The sequence below is a fragment of the Sorex fumeus genome, unplaced genomic scaffold, assembly GCF_029834395.1.
Source record: "Sorex fumeus unplaced genomic scaffold, SorFum_2.1 ptg000033l, whole genome shotgun sequence".
NCBI classification, from domain to species: Eukaryota; Metazoa; Chordata; class Mammalia; order Eulipotyphla; family Soricidae; genus Sorex; species Sorex fumeus.
Window position 1 is genome coordinate 10,815,797 of NW_026606090.1, and position 22,106 is coordinate 10,837,902.

General features: G+C 52.9%; 1 protein-coding gene across 1 annotated transcript in view; it reads right to left on the minus strand.

Moving 5' to 3' along the window:
- Positions 1-18,584, minus strand: part of MCUB (mitochondrial calcium uniporter dominant negative subunit beta) — a 34,545-nt gene extending 15,961 nt beyond the window's left edge. The window contains exon 1 of the mRNA XM_056116821.1: positions 18,481-18,584. Within this exon, the coding sequence (XP_055972796.1) occupies positions 18,481-18,552 (72 nt within the window). The 5' untranslated portion in view covers positions 18,553-18,584. The remainder of the gene's footprint in view (positions 1-18,480) is intronic.
- Between the last annotated feature and the right edge of the window lie 3,522 nt (positions 18,585-22,106).

Genomic DNA, 22,106 nt, shown 5'->3' on the forward strand with positions numbered 1-22,106 from the left:
GACACGCCCAGGCTGGGCAGATGCTGCCTGACCCCCACAGCTCGCGACCCGTTATTTCCCTGACGCTCCCTACTGGAGTCTGACCAGTGCTGGCCCCAGGCCATCCTCTCTCCTGCCCCAGGGTTAGGGGAAACAGCCACATGAGGAGGGAGGGCGTGCAGGAGCGAGGGAACGCCTTGCTTGAAGACCCCATTTCCCCCAACACTGCGGAAATGACCTAGCAGTGCCCCCCCAGCACCGCTAGGGCAGCCCTCACACTGCCCCCCCTCAACCCCCAGGCTGAGATCTCCCCAAGGGGCCCCCAAGGGTCCACCCATGACAGATGCAGAACATGTGTCCCCAGGAAGCCCCTCCGAATCAGTTACTCACACAGTCTAGGCTTGTGTTTCCTCTCTAGGGAAGCTCAGACAAGGGTGTGGGCTTGTGACCTGCAGTCACTTATGGGGGTTTGGGTGGGAACAGAGCCTGGGGGGGCAGCAGCGGGAGGGAGGTGTGTCCCAGCTCGTACTGGGGCTTTCACCCCCAAACGCATAGCCCTTCGACCTTCCTCCCTTCCTTCCAGCCTGCCTGCCTGCCTGCCTCCCTCCCTCCCTTCTTCCCTCCCTCCCATCTTCTGTTTTTGGGCCACAGCAAGTGTGCTTACTCCTGACTGTGCTCAGGGGTCATCCCTGGCAGGCTTTGGGAACCATATGGGAAGCTGGGATGGAACCCAGGTCGGCTGTGTGCAAGGCAAGCGCCCGACCGTTGTGCTGTGGCTCTCACCTCCATCCCCCACCTGAGAAGTCTCTCTGCGGCCCCAGGCCCATGGGCCTATGGAACAGGTGGACATACAGACACTCACTGCAGTGAGGCCACTCTGGGAGCACTCTGAGTCACCCATACACAAGAAGGACGGCTTTGGGGAAGACATGGGCCCAGGCCTGCTGGCTGCCGAGACGCACGTCCTTGGGACCTCAGTTGGGGGCCACTCTGGGGAAGGGGGTGCTGGGGCAGAGGGGAGCACAGCAAGTCCCGGGCCCCAGCTGCTGGCCCAGAAGGAGACTCGGGGATGAGCCGGGCTGGACCTGATGGACCCAGGAGGTCCCGGCCTCATCGCTAGCACGGTGGCACCTGTGCACCAGTGACTGACCATCGCTGCACCAGACCCACCCCCAAAATCAGAGGGGAACCAGAGCTCCCTCTCTCCACTTTGTGATGACCTGGGGCGAGAGCACCCTCACCCCCTACCAGGCCCGCCAGCACCTGGCCTTGATCCTCGACCCAGAACCTCGACCCAGCACCCTGGTCTTGCCCTAGCTCCTTGCCTCTAGAACGGCAAGGAACAAAAGGACACAAGTCACCCTGTCTGTGTCCTGTGCTGGCAGCTGGAGGGGTCGAGGAGGCCACAAGACCAACATGATCAACGAGAAAAATCAAATAGCTTCCAGTCCTGTTCTAAAATGTTCACATCCGGTGGTGTCTTGGTGGAGAAAAATCAGGAGAAATTCTCTTCTCAGACGCGCCCTTGTCCTTTGGTCACCGACCGGCATGGCGTGACCATGGGCCTTTCTCCCTTGGGGTCCCGGCCAGTAGCAGTGTCTGCAGCGTTGCTGTTGGCTGCCTGCTTCAGCAGCAGAGCCGGACGGAGAGAAGGAAGGGCTGGACGGCATGCTTGGGGCTGAGCTCCAAAGACCCTCACCCAGCCAAGCCCCTCAGGGGGATGGCACCCTAGGCTTCTCCTGCAGCCTGACGCTCTGCAGGTGGGAAAAGGGTTTACTCGGGAGGCTGCTCAGGTCCATGCGGCCAAAGGCTCAGCTGTGGCTCCACCCACACCTCTCCTGGCACGTCCCAGGGCTGACCATCCTAGGACAGAGCTGGTCTTCACACGCGGGTCTCTCCAGTCCTGCGAAAGTCATCCCCTCTGGGGGTGCAGGGGGATCCTGGGGGCAGAGAAGGAAGCATGCCGGACAAGTGCCCTCCCGACTCTGCCATCTTTGCCCCAGTATTTTTCTTGTATTTTCCCGGTGAGGGCTTAGTCTCAGCGAGTTCCCCACCATCAAAGCAAACTCTCTGAAATTCAGACTTCAACACATTACTCTGATGTCGAATCTAATGAGCACTGACGAGAGCAGCTGAGCCGGACCTGGGTTCTTGCCAGATGTCTCGTCACTGCCCGGGAAGGAGGCGCATTTCCTCTCTGCTCATGTCTGTGCTGTTACAGGAGCTGATCGGCAGGCAGCTGGACCACAGGGTTCACTGGAAGGACGTGAGAGGACCCAGCCCTGACCTGGCCACTACTAAGACCCCCGCCAGGCACGTGTTCCTGCCTGCAGAAACGATCTGAGAGCGTGTGCAGAGAAAGTGCTTCTTAGTGTCTGGTTTGGGGGACACACCCAGAGGTCATCTCAGCTGCTGGAGGTTTGGTATTGGGTGTGGGTGGGGGCGGGGTGGGACAACCCTGGCTATGCTCAGGGGGCCATGCTCCAGCCCTCTAATCCAGCCCTGTGGCCCTAAAACCCCCAAAAGCAACTTTTTGTTTGGGGGCCATACCCAGCAATGGTCAGGGGTTATACCCCCAGCTCTGCATCAGGAATTGCTGTGCTCGGGGGACCATATGGGATGCTGGGGATCGAACCTGGATGGGCCACGTGCAAGACACGTGCCTTTCCGCTGTGCTGTCTCTAGCCCCAGTACCTGTTTCTCATGTTTCCCGAGTGACGGCTTAGTCTCAGCGAATTCCCCACGGTCAAAGCAAACTTCCTGAAACTCAGACTTCAACACGTTACTCTGAAGTCGAATCTAATGAGCACTGAAGAGAGTAGCTACCATGGATCAGGCCTGTATTCTTGGGAGAGGCAGGGAAAGGAGTTTAAGGGACACGAGAGGCACATCCTGGTCTAGACTTTTGCTGTCGTCTGGCTCTGAGATGTGGCTCTGCTCCCCGCCACCTCTGGAGGGATGTGACCAATGCTCTCCAATTACCCAAAGCAGCACTTGCCCGCTGACTGCGATGATGAATTTGTCTCTTTCAGTTCAGTTTAATTCATTTAATCCGGTCACCTGAGACCCAACTGCTGCTTCCGTTTCTATTATCTTTGGTGACGGGGGCCCACCCAGCAGGGCTCAGGGGTAACTCCTGGATCCCTCTGACAGTGTTCAGGGGACCACATGAGGTGCTGGGGATGAAACCCAGGTTGACTACGAGCAAGGCAAGTGTGCTACCCACTGTCCTATCTCTCTGGCCCCGACGTGCTTGTTTCTGACCCAGGCCTCCCACTAACCGACAGCTGCAGCCAATTTTAGGCAAAGATAGACTTTTACATCTGAGACAAGTGTCCACGGGAAACCCGTCCAGCCAGGTCATCTTTGTGGCCGTCCACTTCCAAATTTGTCCTCTGGGCTCTGACCGAATTCAAGGATCCATTTCAGACCATGAGACAGATCTCAGCAGTCCGTAATTCTGCTTCAATCCGAGCAACACAACCGAAGCTGCAGGAGACACTGTTCCAGCAGTTTCTTGCCCCAGAGCTGAGAGCTCAGGGAGGATGCAGCGAAGCTTCTGGGGGAGCAGGTCTGGGGGCTGGTCTGGGCTGGGGACACCTGCAGTTCCAGCAGCACCCACCTCAGTGCTGCAAACGGGAAAGGGCTCAGCTTGGAGAACGGAATACTTGGTTAAAAAGATGCCTCTGCCTCTGGGTGAATATTCTGTATTTTCTGGGGCGACATCTTGGGACTGTAACACTGACATGCCAGCAGCACAACAGGTTGGATGGGCTGTAGTGCAGAAGGAACCAACTTCAACTGCCATAGCAACACAGAGGCTTCACTAGCCACAGCTCAGGACATCTCAGACAAGGACTTGTGTCCCCGTGGTGAGACATGATTTTTTCTTTTTCTTTCTTTTTTCTTTGGCTTCTTGGGTCACACCCAACGATGCTCAGGGGTGACTCCTGGCTCTGCACTCAGGAATTACTCCTGGCGGTGCTCGAGGGACCATACGGGATGATGGAGATCAAACCCGGTTGGCTGTATGCAAGGCAAACACCCTACCCGCTGTACTGTCACTCTGGCCCCAGGACACAACAATTTTCACATATTTTCTTCTATGGGAAAAAAATTTTTTTTTCATAGCACAGCGGTAGGGCATTTGCCTTGCACGCAGCCAACATGGCCGACCCGAGTTCGATTCCTCCACCCCTCTCGGAGAGCCCAGCAAGCTACCGAGAGTATCTCGCCCGCACGGCAGAGCCTGGCAAGCTCCCCGTGACGTATTCGATATGCCAAACACAGTAACAACAAAATCTCCAATGGAGACGTTACTGGGCCCGCTCAAGCAAATCGATGAACAACAGAAGGGCCTTTACCTTTACCTTTACCATTCCATTAGCCACTTGGTGGTAACAAGCAGTCACGGACACAGTCACGGTCCTCCCATTGTTCATCGATTTGCTCGAGCGGGCCCAGGAACGTCTCCATCGTGAGACTTGTTGTTACTGTGTTTGGCATATTGAATACGTCACAGGTAGCTTGCCAGGCTTTGCCGTGCAGGCGAGATACTCTCGGTACCTTGCCGGGCTCTTCGAGAGGGGTGGAGGAATCGAACTCGGGTCGGCCGTGTTGGCTGCGTGCAAGGCAAACACCCTACCCGCTTAAATGACTGCAGGCCTGCTACGGGGGCAGGCTGGAGGGGAGGCTGGGAAAAGGGGGACAGTGGTGATGGGGTTGGGGGTGGAACAGCGAATGCCTGGAACAAACCACAGTGTTTAAATAAATTGAAGGGGAAAATGAACAACAAAAAGCAGACTCAGCCTGGGGGAGGAAGGCAGAGAATCTGCTCTTTGACACTTGGTGGCTGCAAATGTTTCCAAGAAGTCATCTGAGAGGGGCTATCAGGGGTGTGTGTGTGGGTGGGGGGGATGTTATGGTTCTTAACGCAGGTTCCCCCAGTCCCGGGTCTCAACTGGTCCCCTGCACCCACACGCGAGGGCCTGGGCACCCACAGACAGGCCTCTCCCCACCCTTATCTGCACGGCCGCCTGCCTCCTGTCAGAATCACATGAGCCTTTCGCTCTCCAGCCCTCCTCAACCTCCGAGGCTTTGTGTCCTGGCTTGAACGCTGTCTTGCTTGGCCAAGGAGACAAGTTAAATAAATACACGCTTTTTAGAAAAAGGGAAGAAAATGGAGGGTCTGGAGACAGGACGGCAGTAAGGAAGGCGCACGCACACGCTGGCCCGGGGTTCCAGCCCCGGCACCCGCTGTGGTCCTCCCGAGCCATGCCGGAGTGATCCCAAGCAGAGCCAGGAGGGAGCTCTGAGCTAGCCGGGTGTGGCCCCAAACGCACACAAATAATAAAGGGAACCAGGATGCAGTGGGTTCTGCATTTCATCATCTCTCACTGACTTTGTGATTTGTGTGCTTATCGGGCATTTTTCATTTCCTTTCTGAGGATCACTGTCTGTCACTGTCCTCCCGTTGTTCATCGATTTGCTTGAGCGGGCCCAGTAACGTCTCCATTTTGAGACTTGTTGTTACTGTGTTTGGCATATTGATTATGTCAGTGTGACATGGGTAGCTTGCCAGGCTTTGCCATCTGAGCGAGATACTCTTGGTAGCTTGCCGGGCTCTCCGAGAGGGGCAGAGGAATCGAACCTGGCTTGGCCGGGTTGGCTGCGGGCAAGGCAAATGCCCTACTGCTGGGCTACTGCTCCAAGTGAGTCATTTCTCTTCCAAGGGCTTACACATTCTTTTCTATGAGAGAAAGGGCCTGCACACGTGTTACTATTTGGACCAAGAAACAAATGCGTGTTTGACGCGGCTTACACGAGCTGACACAGGGAGGTCTCGGCCAGGCTCGGGAAGCACCAGAACCAGGGGCTGGGGGGGTCCTGCTGGGGCCCGCCAAGGACCCCACAGGATGCTGGGGATGGAACCCAAGTCGGCCTCGGGCGAGGCAGACGCCCTCCCAGTTGCGCTGTGGCCCCAGCGCTATGCCGTCTAACTCTGGGGTGGCTGCCACTGCTGGTGTGTCTCGGGGGCGCAGAGTATGAGCCAGGCCAGGCACAGGGGCCCTGCGGGAGCCCGAGGAACTCAGGCCCCATCCTCCCAGCTCCCCGCACACCCCACCCTCCTAGTCCTGCTCCTCTCACTTCTCCGTGCTCGCTTCCCTCTTTCCAAAAACTGTTTGCCCCACGGGGCCGTGGCAGAGCTGAGGCCCATCCTGCTGTCCTACAGCTTTTCTGTGCCTGTGCCCGCTGAAGGCCATGGCAGTGTAGCGGGTATAGCTCTGATGTTGCCAGGAGGCGGTTCCATGCAGGGGTGTGGGGGGGGGTCTTCGCCTGAGATTCTGGTCCCTCACAGGGCTTGGGGCTGGGTGGGGGGATTCCTGCTTCGGCCCGAAACCCCTAGTGGATGCAGAGCCCTGGCCTCTGGAAACTGGCCCGGCCCGAGAGAGCCGGGGGGAGGAGCAGGGTGCCTTGCCTGCAGAGGACTCTGGTTTGATCCCCGGCACTGCAGGGTCCCTCCAAGCACCCCCTGGGCCTCCAAGAACCCCCTGGGCCCAAAGAAACCAAAGAAGCGTCCAGCCCAGTGAATGGCAGGAACAGAGGCTGAGAGTCTCGCTAAGCTGAACTCCTGGAGGCCCCAGGCATCCCCCCAGGCAGCTGCATTTTGGGCTCTGCCCCCTGCAGGCTTAGCACACCAAGGCCCTGAACGTGGATGGCGCCACAGGGGCGTACATACCTCACACTTTGATGTGGCTAATGAAACATATCATGCCCGCGTGTCTGAATCCATTGAGAACCCCTGGCACTGACCCGCCCTCTGCCAACGCAGAGCCTGGCAGCCAGCTAACACCCCTGCTGTTTGCTTCTCCAATAAACACCCCCAGCCGACTGTAGAGCCGGGTTGGTACTGGCCGACCAAGCGTGGGTGCATCTGCCTCAGGATGAGAGGTTCTGTTTTGATTTTTGCTTTTGGGGCCACACCCAGCGATGGTCAGGGCTTACTCCTGACTCAGCACTCAAGGATCACTTCTGGTGGTGCTCAGGGGACCATATATGGGATGCTGGGGATTGAACCCGGGTCAGCTGCGTGCAAACACCTTCCTCACTGTCCCATCACTCTGGCCTAATCTGCCCGACTATGGAATGAGAATGATAAGCTCACAGAAAAAAGGCCTCTGCATGGACCAACATGATCTTTTGATTCTTTGCCTGTTGGCTGGCCCAGTTCATAACAGGGTCATATTAGTGCTAAAGCTTCTACTGACGTATATGTACAAAATAAACACATTATACATATATATTGTATATTTTATAATCACTCTAAGACAGCTCTTCATTGGAGCTTACTGTTATATGGACAGGTGTCCACGCTCAAGAAATATATATATGAATTAATGCCAGCCTAGCCAAATTGGGACATAAAATAACAATACTGAATACGTGACACGCAGTGGGAAAGGGAGACATTTCTAACCTGGCAAAGCCATTCAGAGCAATGTGCTTAAGACTAATCAACAGTGATCGCCAACTGTAATTAAAATTTAAAAGCTTTGTATAAACCAAAAAAGATGTGATCAGGTAAAACTCAAATAAAAACAAAACAAAAACAAAAACGAAACACAGGGCGGGGAAACATTCCTTATCCTAGGCCGGTATTGGTTTGTTTCTTTCTGAATATGTCCTCAGGGTCAGTGCTGTCAGTAGCCCATTGTACACTAGCCACTTTTATTTATTTTTGACACTTTTATTTTCAAACACGGAATTTTTCAACCATTCTTCATATTTGTTCAAGATTTTTCCCCCCAAGGGCATAAAGAAGCTAGCCTATAAAAATGACACTAGGTTTATAATCCGATACAAATGACACTTGCCCTTAACCATCAATGCACCTCCGAGAGTTCTTCCTTCCAATTGTACCGTCCATACCCTCCCTCAACCATCCTGTTTTTCCCCTCTGCACTCATTACTTAAACTCGAATTCTGGCTTGACATTCTGGCGCGCCCTTTGTTACTGCTCTAAGCTTAGAGCCCGGTTTTCCCCATTACCTGACCGCCGCAGGGCAGCTTTTAACAATCACCCTTGTCAAACGCTCCAGTTTCTGCAGGATTCTAAACCACTTCCATTGTTTCCCTTTTAAACAAGTACCCGGGGCAGAATGTTGCCGGGTCAGCAGTCCCCGAAAGGACACTCTCTGTGTGCCCACAGAAGAGCAGAACCACCCAGCTTCTGGCCCAGTGGGCTGTGGCAGACACCAAACGGTAACACCAGCTGGGCTGGGACGAGGCCCCTGGCAAGGGGTCACTCAGCTCTGTCCTAGGTTCAGAGCCAGGCACACACCACCCAGGAGCCCTGAGCCTGGCCAGATGTGGCCCCCAGAGGCAAGACCCCAAACACCGAACAGGCACACAGTGGGGCATAGGTGCTTCCCAGCGCACCCCCCTTGCCCCTGGCAAGCACAAGCCCTCGGTGATTTTGCCTTTGCAAAGTCAGGTGGTCCGTCTTGGTGTCCTGCTGGGGCCCCCCGGGGGAGCAGACTGACAGCCAGACAGGGGCCCAGAACGTTCTGCTGGAGGTTTGAGTCCACTGGGGGCTTCTCGGGTGGCTGAGCCACTAGGCTGCTGGGAGAAAGACCTCCACAGGGACAGATGGGAGGCGGCTTTGCTTGCAGGCCAGGCTGCTGCCTTCCTCCTCACCTCCTGGCCCGGGAGCATCCTGAGTGTGGGTCAGAGCAGGCTGGAGCAGGCAGGAAGCTGGGGGCTGTCCTCTGAAGGGGGGGGGGGGGGGTGGTGAAGCAAGAGTCTGGGAACTTCTGGTGGGGGGAGGGGTGCGGCACACGCCTTCACAGCAAGCCCAACTTCACCCACTCTCCACAGCCCCACTCAGCCCAGTGGAGGAGATCATGCAAACACAGGAATGCACACATGCACACATGTATACACACACGCACACAAATGTACAGGCACATATGTATGCACATCTGCATGCACACATGGACACACACATACACACATGAACATGCACGCACATATACACATGTGCACGTACATATACATGCACAAATGTGCACACACATGTATGCATACACACACATACATGCACACACACACATGCACACACTCTGGTTTCCCAGATGTGGGGTTTTCCCAGGAGGCCAGCTATGTGGGGGAAATGACAGGGCTTGGGGGGGCCTTTCGGTTCCAATCACCTGACTGAGATTTTGCATGCGGAGTTCCCCAAACTGCGGTTCCTGGGGGTTCTGCTGGTATAAAGGGGTCTCCCCACTCCCAGGTATCTCACTCACATCTGCTTCTCCAAAGGACCCTGTCACCGGTTGCTAAGACAGTCTCCACGTCTCTCTCAGCACGGGATCAGCTGGGGCCAGTCTCTGAGCGCCTAGAAGGGTGGGTGCCACATGTCCCGGGCCTGCACAGGGGCCTCGGGAGGAAGCAGAACCTGGCTCGGACCCCCCGGCACCTGACATAGTCCCCCGAGCCCCCAGGAGTGACGCCTGAGTGCAGAGCTAGGGGTAAGCCCTGAGATGCCTGCTCCCCCAAAATCAGAGGGAAGGAAGGAAGGAAGGGAGAAAGGAGGGAGGAAAGGAAAACAAGGAGGAAGAGAGAAATGGAGGAAGGATGGAGGGAAAGATGGAAGTAAGGAAGGAAGGAAGGAAGGAAGGAAGGAAGAGAAGGAAGGAAGGAAGGAAAGAAGGAAGGAAGGAAGGAAGGAAGGAAGGAAGGAAGGAAGGAAGGATGGAAAGAAAAAAAGAAGGAAAGAAAGAAAAGGAATTAATTCTTTTTGGTGGGAATTTATTTTCCCAAAGGCTAACACTTTCCCAAGGCATACTTCACTTACAAGTGAACATTTTTCTTTATTCCTGGCTTAGGAGCCACACCCAGTGGTGCTCAGGGGACCACGGGGACAGGGCTCGAGCCCCACCTCTGGCAGGCCACGTAAGCGCTTCCGTCCTTTGAGGCGGCTCCCCTGTCCCAAGGAAACATTTCTGCCATTGATTTTGAACGTTGTGAGTTGCTTATGCTCTAATAATGAAACTTTTAGTATTGACATTCATAGTTCTTGGCAATCACAAGCATTCCCCACACCCAGAGCCGATCCGGATCTAGCCCTGTGTACTGGCCTGTTGGGAAAATCTGCCTATGGGGCAGAGCCCCACATGGAAACAATCAGGAATCAACACAGTTGGGGAGAGCCAAGAGAATCCATAAGCTTCCAGGCCATTCTGGCAGCCTGTAAGTTTGAGTCATGTTAATTATGTCATAAAAAAAAAAACCCGATGTGAAAGACCGAAATGAAACCAAAATCTGATTCCAGACTACTGCATTGTTTTAATACAAAATACAGCACATACGGGGTTGCAGCGGTACTAGTGGGTACAGCGCTTGATTTACACACAGCCAACCGTGGTTTGCTCCCGGCATCCCCTATGGTCCCCTGAGCAACTCCCTGAGTGATTCCTGAGTGCAGAGCCAGGCGTAAGCCCTGAGCATTGCTGGGTGTGGCCCCAAAACAAACAAAAAAATCATAAAAATTAAAAAAAAAAACTAATGCTGGGCTGGAGCTCTAGCACAGCGGGTAGGGTGTTTGCCTTGCACGCGGCCAACCTGGGTTCGATTCCCAGCATTCCATATGGTCCCCCAAACACCGCCAGGAGTGATTCCTGTGTGCAGAGCCAGGAGTAACTCCTGAGCATCTCCGAGTGTGACCCAAAAAGAAAAAAATATACAGCACATATAAAGATGATGACTTAAGAAATCTTCAAGTACCCACTCCTGACTCCTCTGATCACAAAAAGCAAAGTAACAGGGCCAGAGCAATGAGCCAGGGGTGAAGATACTTACTTTCTTTGCATGCAGCTGACTGGGTCCCACCCCCAGGACCACATATGATTCCCCGAGTAGCACCAGGAGTTATCTCTGAGAACCATCAGTTGGATCCCCCCACCCCCCAAAAAAACCCAAAAATCTAAAAGAAAAGAGGCTAAGAAGTTCAGGAGCTCCCTCACTGGGTGCTAAATGGAAAGGACCAAAGCCCCCCAAAGCCAACCCACGGGGAAGGAACTCTGGCGGGCGCTTCACCCCTCCTCTCCCTGGCCGCATCTGTCACAGCTACAGTAGGACACGAGGCCTGTAGAGACCAGCAGAAAGAATTCTGAGAGCAGAGAGAAGCCGGGAGGGAGAACCTGGGGCCAGGCGCCACCAGGCAGGCACAGATTCAGGTGACACCTGGGAACGCTGGGCGAGGAAGGAGGGAGAAGTTCTTCGGGCAGGCGGGCGGACTGGGTGTGCCTGGAAGGAGGCAGCCAGGACAGAGGGCTCTGGGGGCGGCGCTGGCGCACACTTGGGCTCGGGCGTTCTATGTGGCTGGGCCGTGGCACCCGAGGAGGGGAGCCCAGTGGGGCCCCGGGCAGGAGTCCTGGGTCAGCTGGACAAGAATATCCCGAATGCTTTCATGCCTTGGTTTCACTGACAAACCAACCCAGCCTCGAGAGGCTATTTACAAGGCGAAGAGAAACCACAAGTTCTCCATAAACTGCTTTCTTATTCATATCTGACACGTTCTCTACACTGGCTTGAAGAAGTGAGTTCTTCAAAAACGCCACAAAAAAATACCCTCCAGTTAGCTCACATGGTGCTCTATTACTGTTTACAGAAGAGTTTCTAAAACAAAGGAATTTTTCCCCAAGGTTTGTGGTCACCCACTGTCAGTCCCTAATAGGAAAGCATGCTGTGGTCCCCTGTGGCTGCTGGTCACTCATCAGCACCCTTCAGCCTCCCGGGGACATTCATCTCCCCAGGCAGAAGCAAATGCCTGAGGAGCGACAAGAAGGAGGACCAGGGTCTGTGCTAACGAGCAGCCCTGCACTGCTCCCTCCTGCCAGCTTCAGGACAATTAGTTCCTGTTCCTGCCGAGGGTTGGAGATGAGCTAATTCATCTTCAGGGCTGAGAAATGTGGCAGAACCAGGCTCTGTGCTGCAACAGAGTATTGGGGCCTTCCAGGGAAGCGAGGTATAATAACATTAATGCTGACAGCGGCTCTATAAAAGGAGGTACCTGGGGGTCTAGAGGGCAGTCGGGCATCCAGCCTGGTATTCAAGCACTGTCTGGGAACCAGGGCACCACTGGCCAGAATGCTAATTTGACTTAGGTGGGTGGAATCTGGGGGTCATGGGGGGTTCTGGAGCTGGACACTGAATGCCTGGCAGGCCCATCACCAACCACTTTGTAAATCATGGTTAATGAATATACTTGATCACTTGACTTCCCGTTACTCATCGATTTGCTCAAGCGGGCACCAGCAACTCAATTTGTCCCTGTCGCGTGCTAGTGTAGCCCAATGGTGTCTGTTCATTCCAGGAACACGAAGAGCCTCAAACTGATCGTTCAGGGTCTTGAAGAAGAAGTCTGACCATCTTGTAGGTGGGCGGCCACGCGGTCTTTTGATGTCCAGTGGAATTCAGTCGGTAACAGCTCTAGTTCAGCGGTCATCTCCAAATCTCATTACGTGTCCAGCCCATCTGATTTTCGACGCCCTGGCAAATGAGACAGCGTCCCTGATTCTTGACAGTCAACAGAGGTCAGAACTCTGGATTCTTTCTCTCATTTGAGTGAAATGTGATACTCTAAGCATAGCTCTTTCTTCTTTGGGAGACCTGAATAGCGTTCTCATCCTGTTTGCATAGGGCCCAGGACTCTGAGGCATATGTTACTGCAGGAAGAATGGTGGAATCGAAGAGGTGTGCCCGGAGCCGGAGGTTCTTCGTCCTCTTAGCTATTTCTCTTGAAGGCATTTCAAGCCGCTCTCTTCCTCCTGTGCAACTCAGGTGCCAGGTCATTCGTCATGTTGACTTCTCAACCTAGATACACATAACTGTTGCATTCGGAGATGGTCGTTCTGTCGAGAGTGTATGGAACGTCAAGAACAAGACTGTTTCTTATAAACATTGTCTTTGTGAGATTCAGTTGTAGTCCGAGCTTATCACACTCACGGTTGAAGTTGGCCAGCATTTGTGCCTCTTGGTTAATGTTTGGTGTTATTAGAACAATGTCATCAGCAAAGCGGAGGTGGTGTAGTTGCCGACCGTCTATCTTCACTCCCATTCCTTCCCATTCCAGTCATTGTATGACATTCTCGAGGGTGGCACTGAAGATTTTCGGTGAAATAGTATCACCCTGCCAAACCTCTCTCTTGACATTGATGATCACTTCTTTGTAGAATGGTGAGATCCTGGTAATGAATTCATAATACAGCTCACAGAGGATCCTGATGTATTGAGTCTGAATGCCCTGATTGGCTAGGGCTTCAATGACCGCTTCCGTCTCAATGGAATCAAAGGCCTTCTGTAAATCAATGAACGTTAGACAGAGTGGCATCTTGAACTCCTGAGAAACCTCAATGAGCTTGGTTATCATGTGGATATGGTCAATGGTGCTGGATCCTTTTTGGAACGCGGCTTGCTCTCATGGTTGTCCTTCATCTAGTGTTCTGTCAATCCTATTCAGGATGACTCGAGTGAACAGCTTGTAGATGACAGACAACAGGCAGATCTGGCGATAGTTGCCAATGTCGTGAATGTCTCCCTTCTTCTTGTTGTACAGTAGAATAATCCTGCTGGTTTTCCAGTGGGACAGAACCTTGCATTCAGACAGGTAGCATGTGGAGAACCGAGCCATTGATTGATGAGTACTGATGGCAGGTTCTTTGGGTGTTCAGGTCTGACCTTGTGTGGGCCAGGTACTGTTTGTTTCTTTACCATCTAAATGGCATGTAGGATTTTGAAAGGGGGAACGTTGGGAGCAACATACGAATACATTTTAATTAAAAAAAAAAGTTTGACGAAGCACCAGGAGGTTTAAGGACAGGTGAGAGGAGTGAGAAGAGAAGGAGGTGGAGAGAGAGAAAAACCACTTGGGTCTCACCTTTCTCTCTGGGAAGCTCTGTGTCTCCATCAGAGAAACGGACAGAGCTGAGCACCCAGTTCCTGTGGCAGCAACTCAATTCAATACAACCAACATTGACCGAGCATTTTCTATCGGCAAAGTGAGGAGCATGCACAGGAACCAGAGAAACTGGTTTAGCCATCCTGCCAGCTGGCTGTGGAGAAGGTCAATGAAACCAAAGACCCAAAGTTTCTAAAATCCTTGCCGTGCTGTCACTGAGAGATGCCTGCTGGGGGTGGAGATGGAGCACAGGAGTAAAGAGTTTGCTGTGCAAGCGCCCCACCCCTCCTTGTTCAATCTCCAGCATCAAATATCCACGAGCACCGAGCCAGGAGTTATTCTTGTGCACCCCTGGAGTGGCTCAAAAGCAAAACAAAGCTTGGTTCAGCTGGACAGTTACATCCTCTGGTCAAATAACAAAACGGCCCTCCTGATGAAGGAATGGGCCTTCGGGAGAAATCTCACAAGTCTTGCAGTGAAAGCGGCCAAAAGTCCTCAGAGAGATCGACCAGTTCAGCCAGGCTGACACCCTCAGGCCTCCAGACCAGCCAAACGAGCTGGGTCTGAGATGAGCGCCAACGGCGCCTCAGGGTTCCGACCTCAGTCTCACACGTACCTCACTCACATGGCAAACGCGTTTTCTGCCAAACACAGAATGACTTCTTGCTTCCGTTTGCTCCACGACAGCTCACATGCCATTGAACTGCAGTAAGTTAACAAAGCAAAAATCTTGAAAATGAAACACAGTGCTACTAGCTAAGTGCTGGGAGGACAGCAACGCTTAATACTGCACAGACAGACTGGCCCGGGCTGATGGAAACAAAGGCCATGGGGGCCGGAGCCATAGCACAGTGGGGAGGGCATTTGCCTTGCACGCGGCTGACCTGAGTTTGAGCCCTGGCATCCCATATGGTCCCCCCGGCACCGCCAGGAGTAATTCCTGAGAGCCGAGCCAGGAGTAAGCCCTGAGCATCGCTGAGAGTGACAGAGAGAGAGAGAGAGAGAGAGAGAGAGAGAGAGAGCGCACTGCTATACCTCCCCAAGGCAAGGCCAGCAACTCATGTGTCACCTCTCTTGAGCCCACTGTCTCCCCTCTCAGACGAGGGCTCTGAGCACAGTGCTTGCATCACAAACCCTGACATCACAGACGTCAGGAGGGTAGGGGGTGGGACAGGTGGCCAAGAGCCAAAGAAGAACGCTGTGCCTGCTAAATTCAAAATGCAAAAAAAAACGATCTCTAAACTAACATTTGGTGGTGGAGGGGAAGCATTACTTGTAGGCTTCGTTTCCAGAAGTTAGGGAGAAAATAAAAAGACTGGTGCTCGTCTGCAAAGGACAGGGGGATCTCATGTTCAAGGTTTAAATGTAGCTGATGTCCTGAGGGGCTGAGATCTTATCGGGAGTTGAAACTGAGCTGCAGAAACCCAAAACCAAGTGAGACCTGCCAGGCAGGGTCATGGATGGGAGAGAATTCCCAGAGCAGAGAGAGGCCAAAGGGCCTGGGGCCACCAGCCGGAGTGCTGGCAAGCAGAGCTCCTGCTGATGACCCCACTAGCCCCTGTGGACACTGGGCCCTGTTGTGTCCAGGGAGATTATCTCACAGCGCCTCTGAGAGCAGCTGAGCTAAATTAAACACACACTGGGACAAACTTTTTCTACTTGCGAAACATTGGTAGATGCTAATTATTCAGCTGGCCTAAAAGGACAGGAAGTGCATATTTCCCAAAATTACTAAGTGCATCTACAGAGGCTCACTCATACTTTCAGAAAATCCCCAAACGTAATTGGGAAGGCTACAAGTCCTAGCAAGCAATCCAGGATTTTAGGAGCTGTCTAGTTGCTATTATCACGGTGTTTTGTTTTAGTTTCTGGGTGTCCCCCACCCCACACACCACACACCATCTAGGCTCTAGATGTCTAAAAGCTTTAGATAAAGATCTGTACAAGTGCCTGCCTTTAGCTGCAGGATATTTTCCATATCAAAGGGAGCAATCACAAGACAGACCTATAGGAAAATGTGTCTAATGTGATATGCAGATAATGGTTTTGGAGTCTCAGTGAAATCTAGCTGGCCGGGGATGTTCGTTTCTTTTTGTTATGCGTTTTTTTTTTTTATTCTTACCATATAGAACGGAATCAGAAGAATGTTGACATAGGGGCATCTAAATGGCCAACTCAAACTCAGAGTATTTGGAGCAGACAAGTGAGGAGAACACAGGCACCCCTGAAGTTTGGCAAATGGACCTGAACAGCACAGAGTCAAAACTTCCAACGCGTGTGTAAGAGAGAAACAGCCTTGAGTTGACTCCTTTCAAAGGGCAGTACTCATACCCCAGTCCCTGCACTATTAGGCCTCCTAAGCCCCAACATCTAATTTTCCACTTCATAGAAAGTTGTAAACTGAGGTATAATTAACGTAAGAGCATAAGAGGTTTCAGGTTCCAGCCAAATGATCTGGTATTTGCAAGCTCCATGAAGACTGAGTGCCAAGTGGGCTGCTACCCCTGCCAACCACACACAGGCCCTCTGAAGATTCTTTAAGCTCTGCACCTTCTCTGGGGTGCACTTGCATTCCCAGGACTTATCTGCCTTGTAACTGGAATTTCACCCTCAGAAATGAAGACTCCAGTCTGATGGGGTTTGTACCCCTGCCCCCCAACCCCCCCCCCCCCCCCCCCCGCCCAAAAGCAGCAAGTAAGAAATATGGAGAAAAGGGCTTAGACTTGGTCATTTGAGAAGGGGCAGCCAGTCTGGGAATCCACAAAAATTCTACTCAAAATACTAAACGATGTAACAGAAAATTACTACATCCCTGGTTTATGTTTTGCATGCTGCATGCTTCCCTGGTTTGTGGAAGGGCTCCTGCTACTGCGGTGTCATCACAGCACTCATACTTCTGACCATAAAGTTCTCTTCTAAACAGCCTCCCTATGGGGCCTATGTGATAGTACAGCAGGTAGAACGTTTGCCTGGCACACAGCTGGCTGACCTGGGTTTGATTCCTGATATCGTTTATAGTACGCTGAACTTGCCAGGAGTGATTCCTGGGTAAAGAGCCAGCAGTAACCCTGGAGCATTGCCAGGAATGACCCCAAGCCCTAAAAAAACCAAAACTAACGAAAAGAACCAGCTTCTTTATTTAGTATTCCACATTTAAGAAATCTGCCCCTTTTCCAGGGTAACACAATGCCTTTTCTCACCCTCTTTCAAACATTAACTGAAGACGTTTATATATTTTATCATTGCATTTTTTTTTCAACAGAAGAAACACTTGTTTACAAGACTATATACTGGGATACAATTTCATACCTGTCCAAACCTACGTCACTGCACCCAGAGGCGCACTGCTAAAGTACCAATCTCCCTCCTTGGTGATTTTACATGCCTGTCTGTCTTCTCGAAGCTGCATCATCTATTCAGAGACCTGCAGATGTCCAACCCTCCCTCTTCTGCCCGTCTTTGATGAGGCTGATTTCCGGATGCTGGTCCTAGGAGTCTTTACACGCACACCCCTGTCCTACATCCCACCCACAAAGGTGTCCTCCCTACGGAGGGCCACCTTTGGGTTCTAGCACAGCCTCATTTGCTGCGCAGATGCTTTTTAGTTTGGTGAGGTCCCAACTGCTCATTCTTCATTTGGTTAGGCAAGGCTCTATTCACCGGGGCATTTAAATAGTTCCAGCATCACTCCAGATGCTTAAGTCCTGAGACAGCTGGAGGGGAGAAAAAAAAAGGGAAAACCAAACATCCTCGACCAAAGAAAACAAAACAAAACACCCGAAAGAAACCACCTGCCAGGAAGTGAAAGTGACATCCCAGCGCAAATTTTCTGCTTTTCTCCCCAACAGCCGTTAGCGGATTTATTTTTTTTTTTAAGTTGAAAGGAAAGAAAAACGTCTCAAAGACGGGAAAGTGCCCCTGTTGGGGTTCCGGTGAAAACTACAGCAGGCCCAGACGGCGCGACCGGGGAACTCCGAGCCACCGCGCCCCCACCGCGACCCCCGGCAGGCCGCTGCGTGTCGGGGTCCCGGGCGCGGGGTCCCGGCGGCGACGCCCCCTGCTCAGCGATACCCCCAGTCCCGGTGATGCCCCCTGCCCTCCTGCCCCCTGCCCCGGCGATTCCCCCCTCTGAGCCCGGCGGCGCCCCCTGCCCTCTTGCCCCCTCCCCGGCGGCGCCCCCTGACCCTCTGCCCCCTGCCCCGGCGGCGCTCCCTGCCCCGCTGCCTCCTGTCCGGCGGCGTCCCCTGGCCCCTGCCACTCCTGCCCCCCATCCACTGTCCAGCGGCGCCCCTTGTCCCCCTGCCCCGTGGCCCCCTGCCCCGGAGGCGCCCCTTTCGCCCCTGCCCCCTTGTCCGGCGGCGTCCCCTGCCCCCTGCCCCCTTCCCGGGGGTCCGGCTCCCCTCTGCCCCTCGCTCGGGAAACTCTCCCGGGGCGCTGCCGCTGAGGCTGCCCGGTCCGGCCGCGGGGACGTACACCTGCAGCCCGGGACCCACCTGTCGCCAACTTTCCCGCCCGCGGGCCGACCGTGCGCCCCGACTCACCCGCAGGAGCGCAGGGCCGGGGCCGGAGCAGTTCGGCGGGCGCCAGGGCCAGGGGCAGCCCCGGAGCATCATCGCGCGGCGCCCCCAAGCCGGCCCGCGCTCGCCGTGCGCGCAGCCGCCCCGCCGCCAGGGGGCGCGACAGGGGCGGGGCCTCGCGGAGGGCGTGGCCGCGAGGAAGAGGCGGGGCTGCGGTGGGCCTGCCAGTGGGCGTGGCTCGATGCGGGCGGGGCAAAGTCGCATGCTGGGCGGGGCATGGGCTCATGCTGGGCGGAACGGGCGGGATGAGCTGGGTCTGTGGGCGTGACCTCTAGGTGGGCGGGGCATGGTCGCACGCTGGGAGGGACGGGCGGGGCCGGTGGGTGTGGCCTCGCGACGGGCGTGGCTCCCTCTACCCGTGCCAAGCCCGGTTGTTTTCTTCCTCCGTACAGAAATAAACCATCGCCCCAACACCACCAGTGCGACCTTCCCTCCACCGAGGTCCCCATTTCCCCTCCCACCCCCAACCTGCCCCTTTAGGCACAAAGCAAATCAACTTTATATTACTTCTTCCAGCAGAACTTTGAGAAACGGCAAACAGAATGATCACAAAATAAATCTTCCTAACACCTGGGAAATCGAATGCTGGCAGGGAAACATACAGCCACTTACTACAGCCTGGCTAGATAACGTACAGGACACAGTTAAATAGAACGACGAAAATAGATATCTTTTAAAATATTTGTTCCAGATGTGGCTTGGCTCACAATCTTTTCCAAAATGAATTATCAGGGACATACTTCAATTAAACTGTTGTTGATATGTAGTTCAAATTTAATTGGACAACCCGTATCTTTATTGCCTAAATCCGCATGATATTTTAGTGAATCAATCAAAGCTGATAAAAGGGCAACAATGGCCAATCTCTTGAGAGACAAGATTCTTATTTTGAAAAACTGTGGTTTTCGTCTGCTGGAAGACAGATTCATATCTGTGAAAGACATGTGAGGACAGCACCTGCGTTTCTTTCCCTTCCCTCCTTGCCTCGAGAACCTCCCACCTGCAAGGCACATGCTGTGCCTTTTCCCTCCAATGGGGCGGCAGCCCTGCCCCTGCAACTGCATCTCAAAACACAGCTGCACTTTTCAGAGAGGGACACTTCTGTTCCTTTCTGTGTGCCTCAGTTTACCTCTCTAGGCATGTTTCTCATTCTTCCTATCACGTCAACGTTGGGTTCCTAATTTAAAAAATATTTTTTTTCTGAAAATGAAGGCCCCCTAATATATAAAGTTCTGTTTTGTCTTCTCAGCACATGGCTTTCCCCGCCCCAGGCCTAACCATCAGGATCTTACGTGGTTTCCTGGGTACCAAAGGCCCATGGCCAGTAGGATTAGGCCCCGGGGTTACAGATGAGGGCGCTGGAGCTAACAGTCAGTCATTTACTCTCTGTGTGTGTAGCCAGAAATTAGGTGGTGAGGCTAGGGGAGAGAGAGAGAGAGAGAGAGAGAGAGAGAGAGAGAGAGAGAGAGAGAGAGAGAGAAGAGCGATACAGCAGGTAGGGCATCTGCTTTGCTCTCTGGCAAAGGTCCCCTGAGCCCCACCGGGGGTAATATCCCTGAGCACAGAGCTAGGAGGAAATCCCGAGCTCTGCCAGGTATATATAGTCAAAAACCAAAAATCAGGCAAGGAATTATGTGACAAGTCCACAGTTCCAACCCTGACACACAGCAGCTGATCTCCTTCAGTGTCATCAGCTGCCTGCCTGGCCCTTACACAGGTGTCCAGGGCCACCTGATTGGGTTAGGATCAGGTGAGGCCAAGTCACCGCTGACATGCCGAGTCAAAGCCCATGTTCGTACTCATGTTTGTTATTCTTTGTATCTTTGATATTTTTGCCTTTTTACTTGTATTTTTTGAGCCACACCCACTGATGCTCAGTAGTTACTCCTGGCTCTGCACTCAGGTACTCCTGGTAGTGCTCGGGGAACCAGATGGGATGCTGGGAATTGAATCCAGTTGGCTGCATGCAAGACAAACGCCCTCCCTGATATAATACCTCTCTGGTACCTTGCCTTTTATTTTAAGAAGTGTTTTTAGGGTTGGAGAGATAGTACAGGGGTTAAGTAGCTTATCCTGCCTGCAACTGACCCCAGTTTGATCCCCAGGACTACATGTCCCCTGAGTATGGCCAGGAGTCATCCCTGAGTATAGATCTGGGAGTAGCCCCGGAACACTGTAGGGTGTGGCCCAAACTCCCTCCTCCAAGAAATAAAGTAATAAATTAGAAATAAGTAGAAATGCAGAACGACTTTCAAGCTAAATGCCAGAGACATCACTCAACATTAAGACATTCATTGCTTAGGAAAAAATAATAGAGTCTTAAATGTACTTATTGGAAAAAGTTTTTGGAAATAAACCAAGCTTATGATCCAAGACATTAAAAAAGCATTAGCAAAAATAAACCTAAAGGAAGCAACGGGAAGGAAATGATAAAGGTGAAGCAGGAAAAGCCCAACTTCCCCCACTGTCTTGGAAAGCTAAAACTCCCTCAAAGGGGCCAAGGCAACAAAACCACATTTTAAAATGGCCAACAAGAAACAAAGATGAAATACAAAAAGCATAGCTAAAGAAAGGATGAAGATAAAGCTACTCCCTTTAACAGCCTTTATCAGTTAAGCCACAGCTCTTGAGCGCAAACTCAGCCCTTCTTGGCCAGCCTGAAGAGTGAGGGGCCAGGAGGACAGAGATGTATCTGCTGGGAAGATGCCCCAGCCCTGGGACCCGGGGGAGCAGTGCAGAGCCTGGAGCAGGTGCCTAGCAAGCACTAGGGCTCAGGGCTCCTCTCCAGCACTGTGTGGTCCCCAGGAACCGCTGGACATAGCCCTGAGGGCCTCCAGCACGGGTGTTGTAAAAATATCCCCCAAGCCTCAGAGGATTACTGGTTCTGTTCAACCAGAACTTCAAGATTAAGTCATATATTTGACGCCCAGCACAACCCAGTGGGGGACCTGTATAATTTCACTCCTGGGTACCAACCCCCAAAACACAGAAACACTAAGCTGAAACACATGCACAGCGCAGAGGCTTATGGTGGTTCTGTTTACACAGACAAGAGCCAGGAGCGAATTCAGTGCTAGATCAAGCTATGGTTTGTACATAATGTCTAAAATGAGAGAGAGAGACAGACTGACAGACAGACAGACACACACACACACAGAGAGAGAGAGAGAGAGAGAGAGAGGGAGGAGAGGAGAGATGCCTGCCATAGAGGCAGGCTGGGATGGGGAATGGCTTGAAGGGATGGGAGGGAATCTGGGGACACTGGTCACTGGTGCTGGGAAATTACACTGGTGGAGGGATGGGTGTTGGAACACTGTATGACTGAAACGCAATCATGAACATTTTTGTAATGCTCTATCTCACGGAGATTCAATATAAAAAAGATGTGGTTTGCATAACGGAGATTCAATATTAAAAAAAGACGTGGTTTGTATACACAAAGGAATGCCACCTAGCTGGAAAAAAAAATTTTTTTTCTACAACATGGATGGAACTGGACAGAGTCATGCTGAGCGAAATATGAAATCAGTCAGCGGGGACTGAGGAGATGGCTCCAAGGAGATGCCCTGCGGCAGGAGGACAGAGAGAGA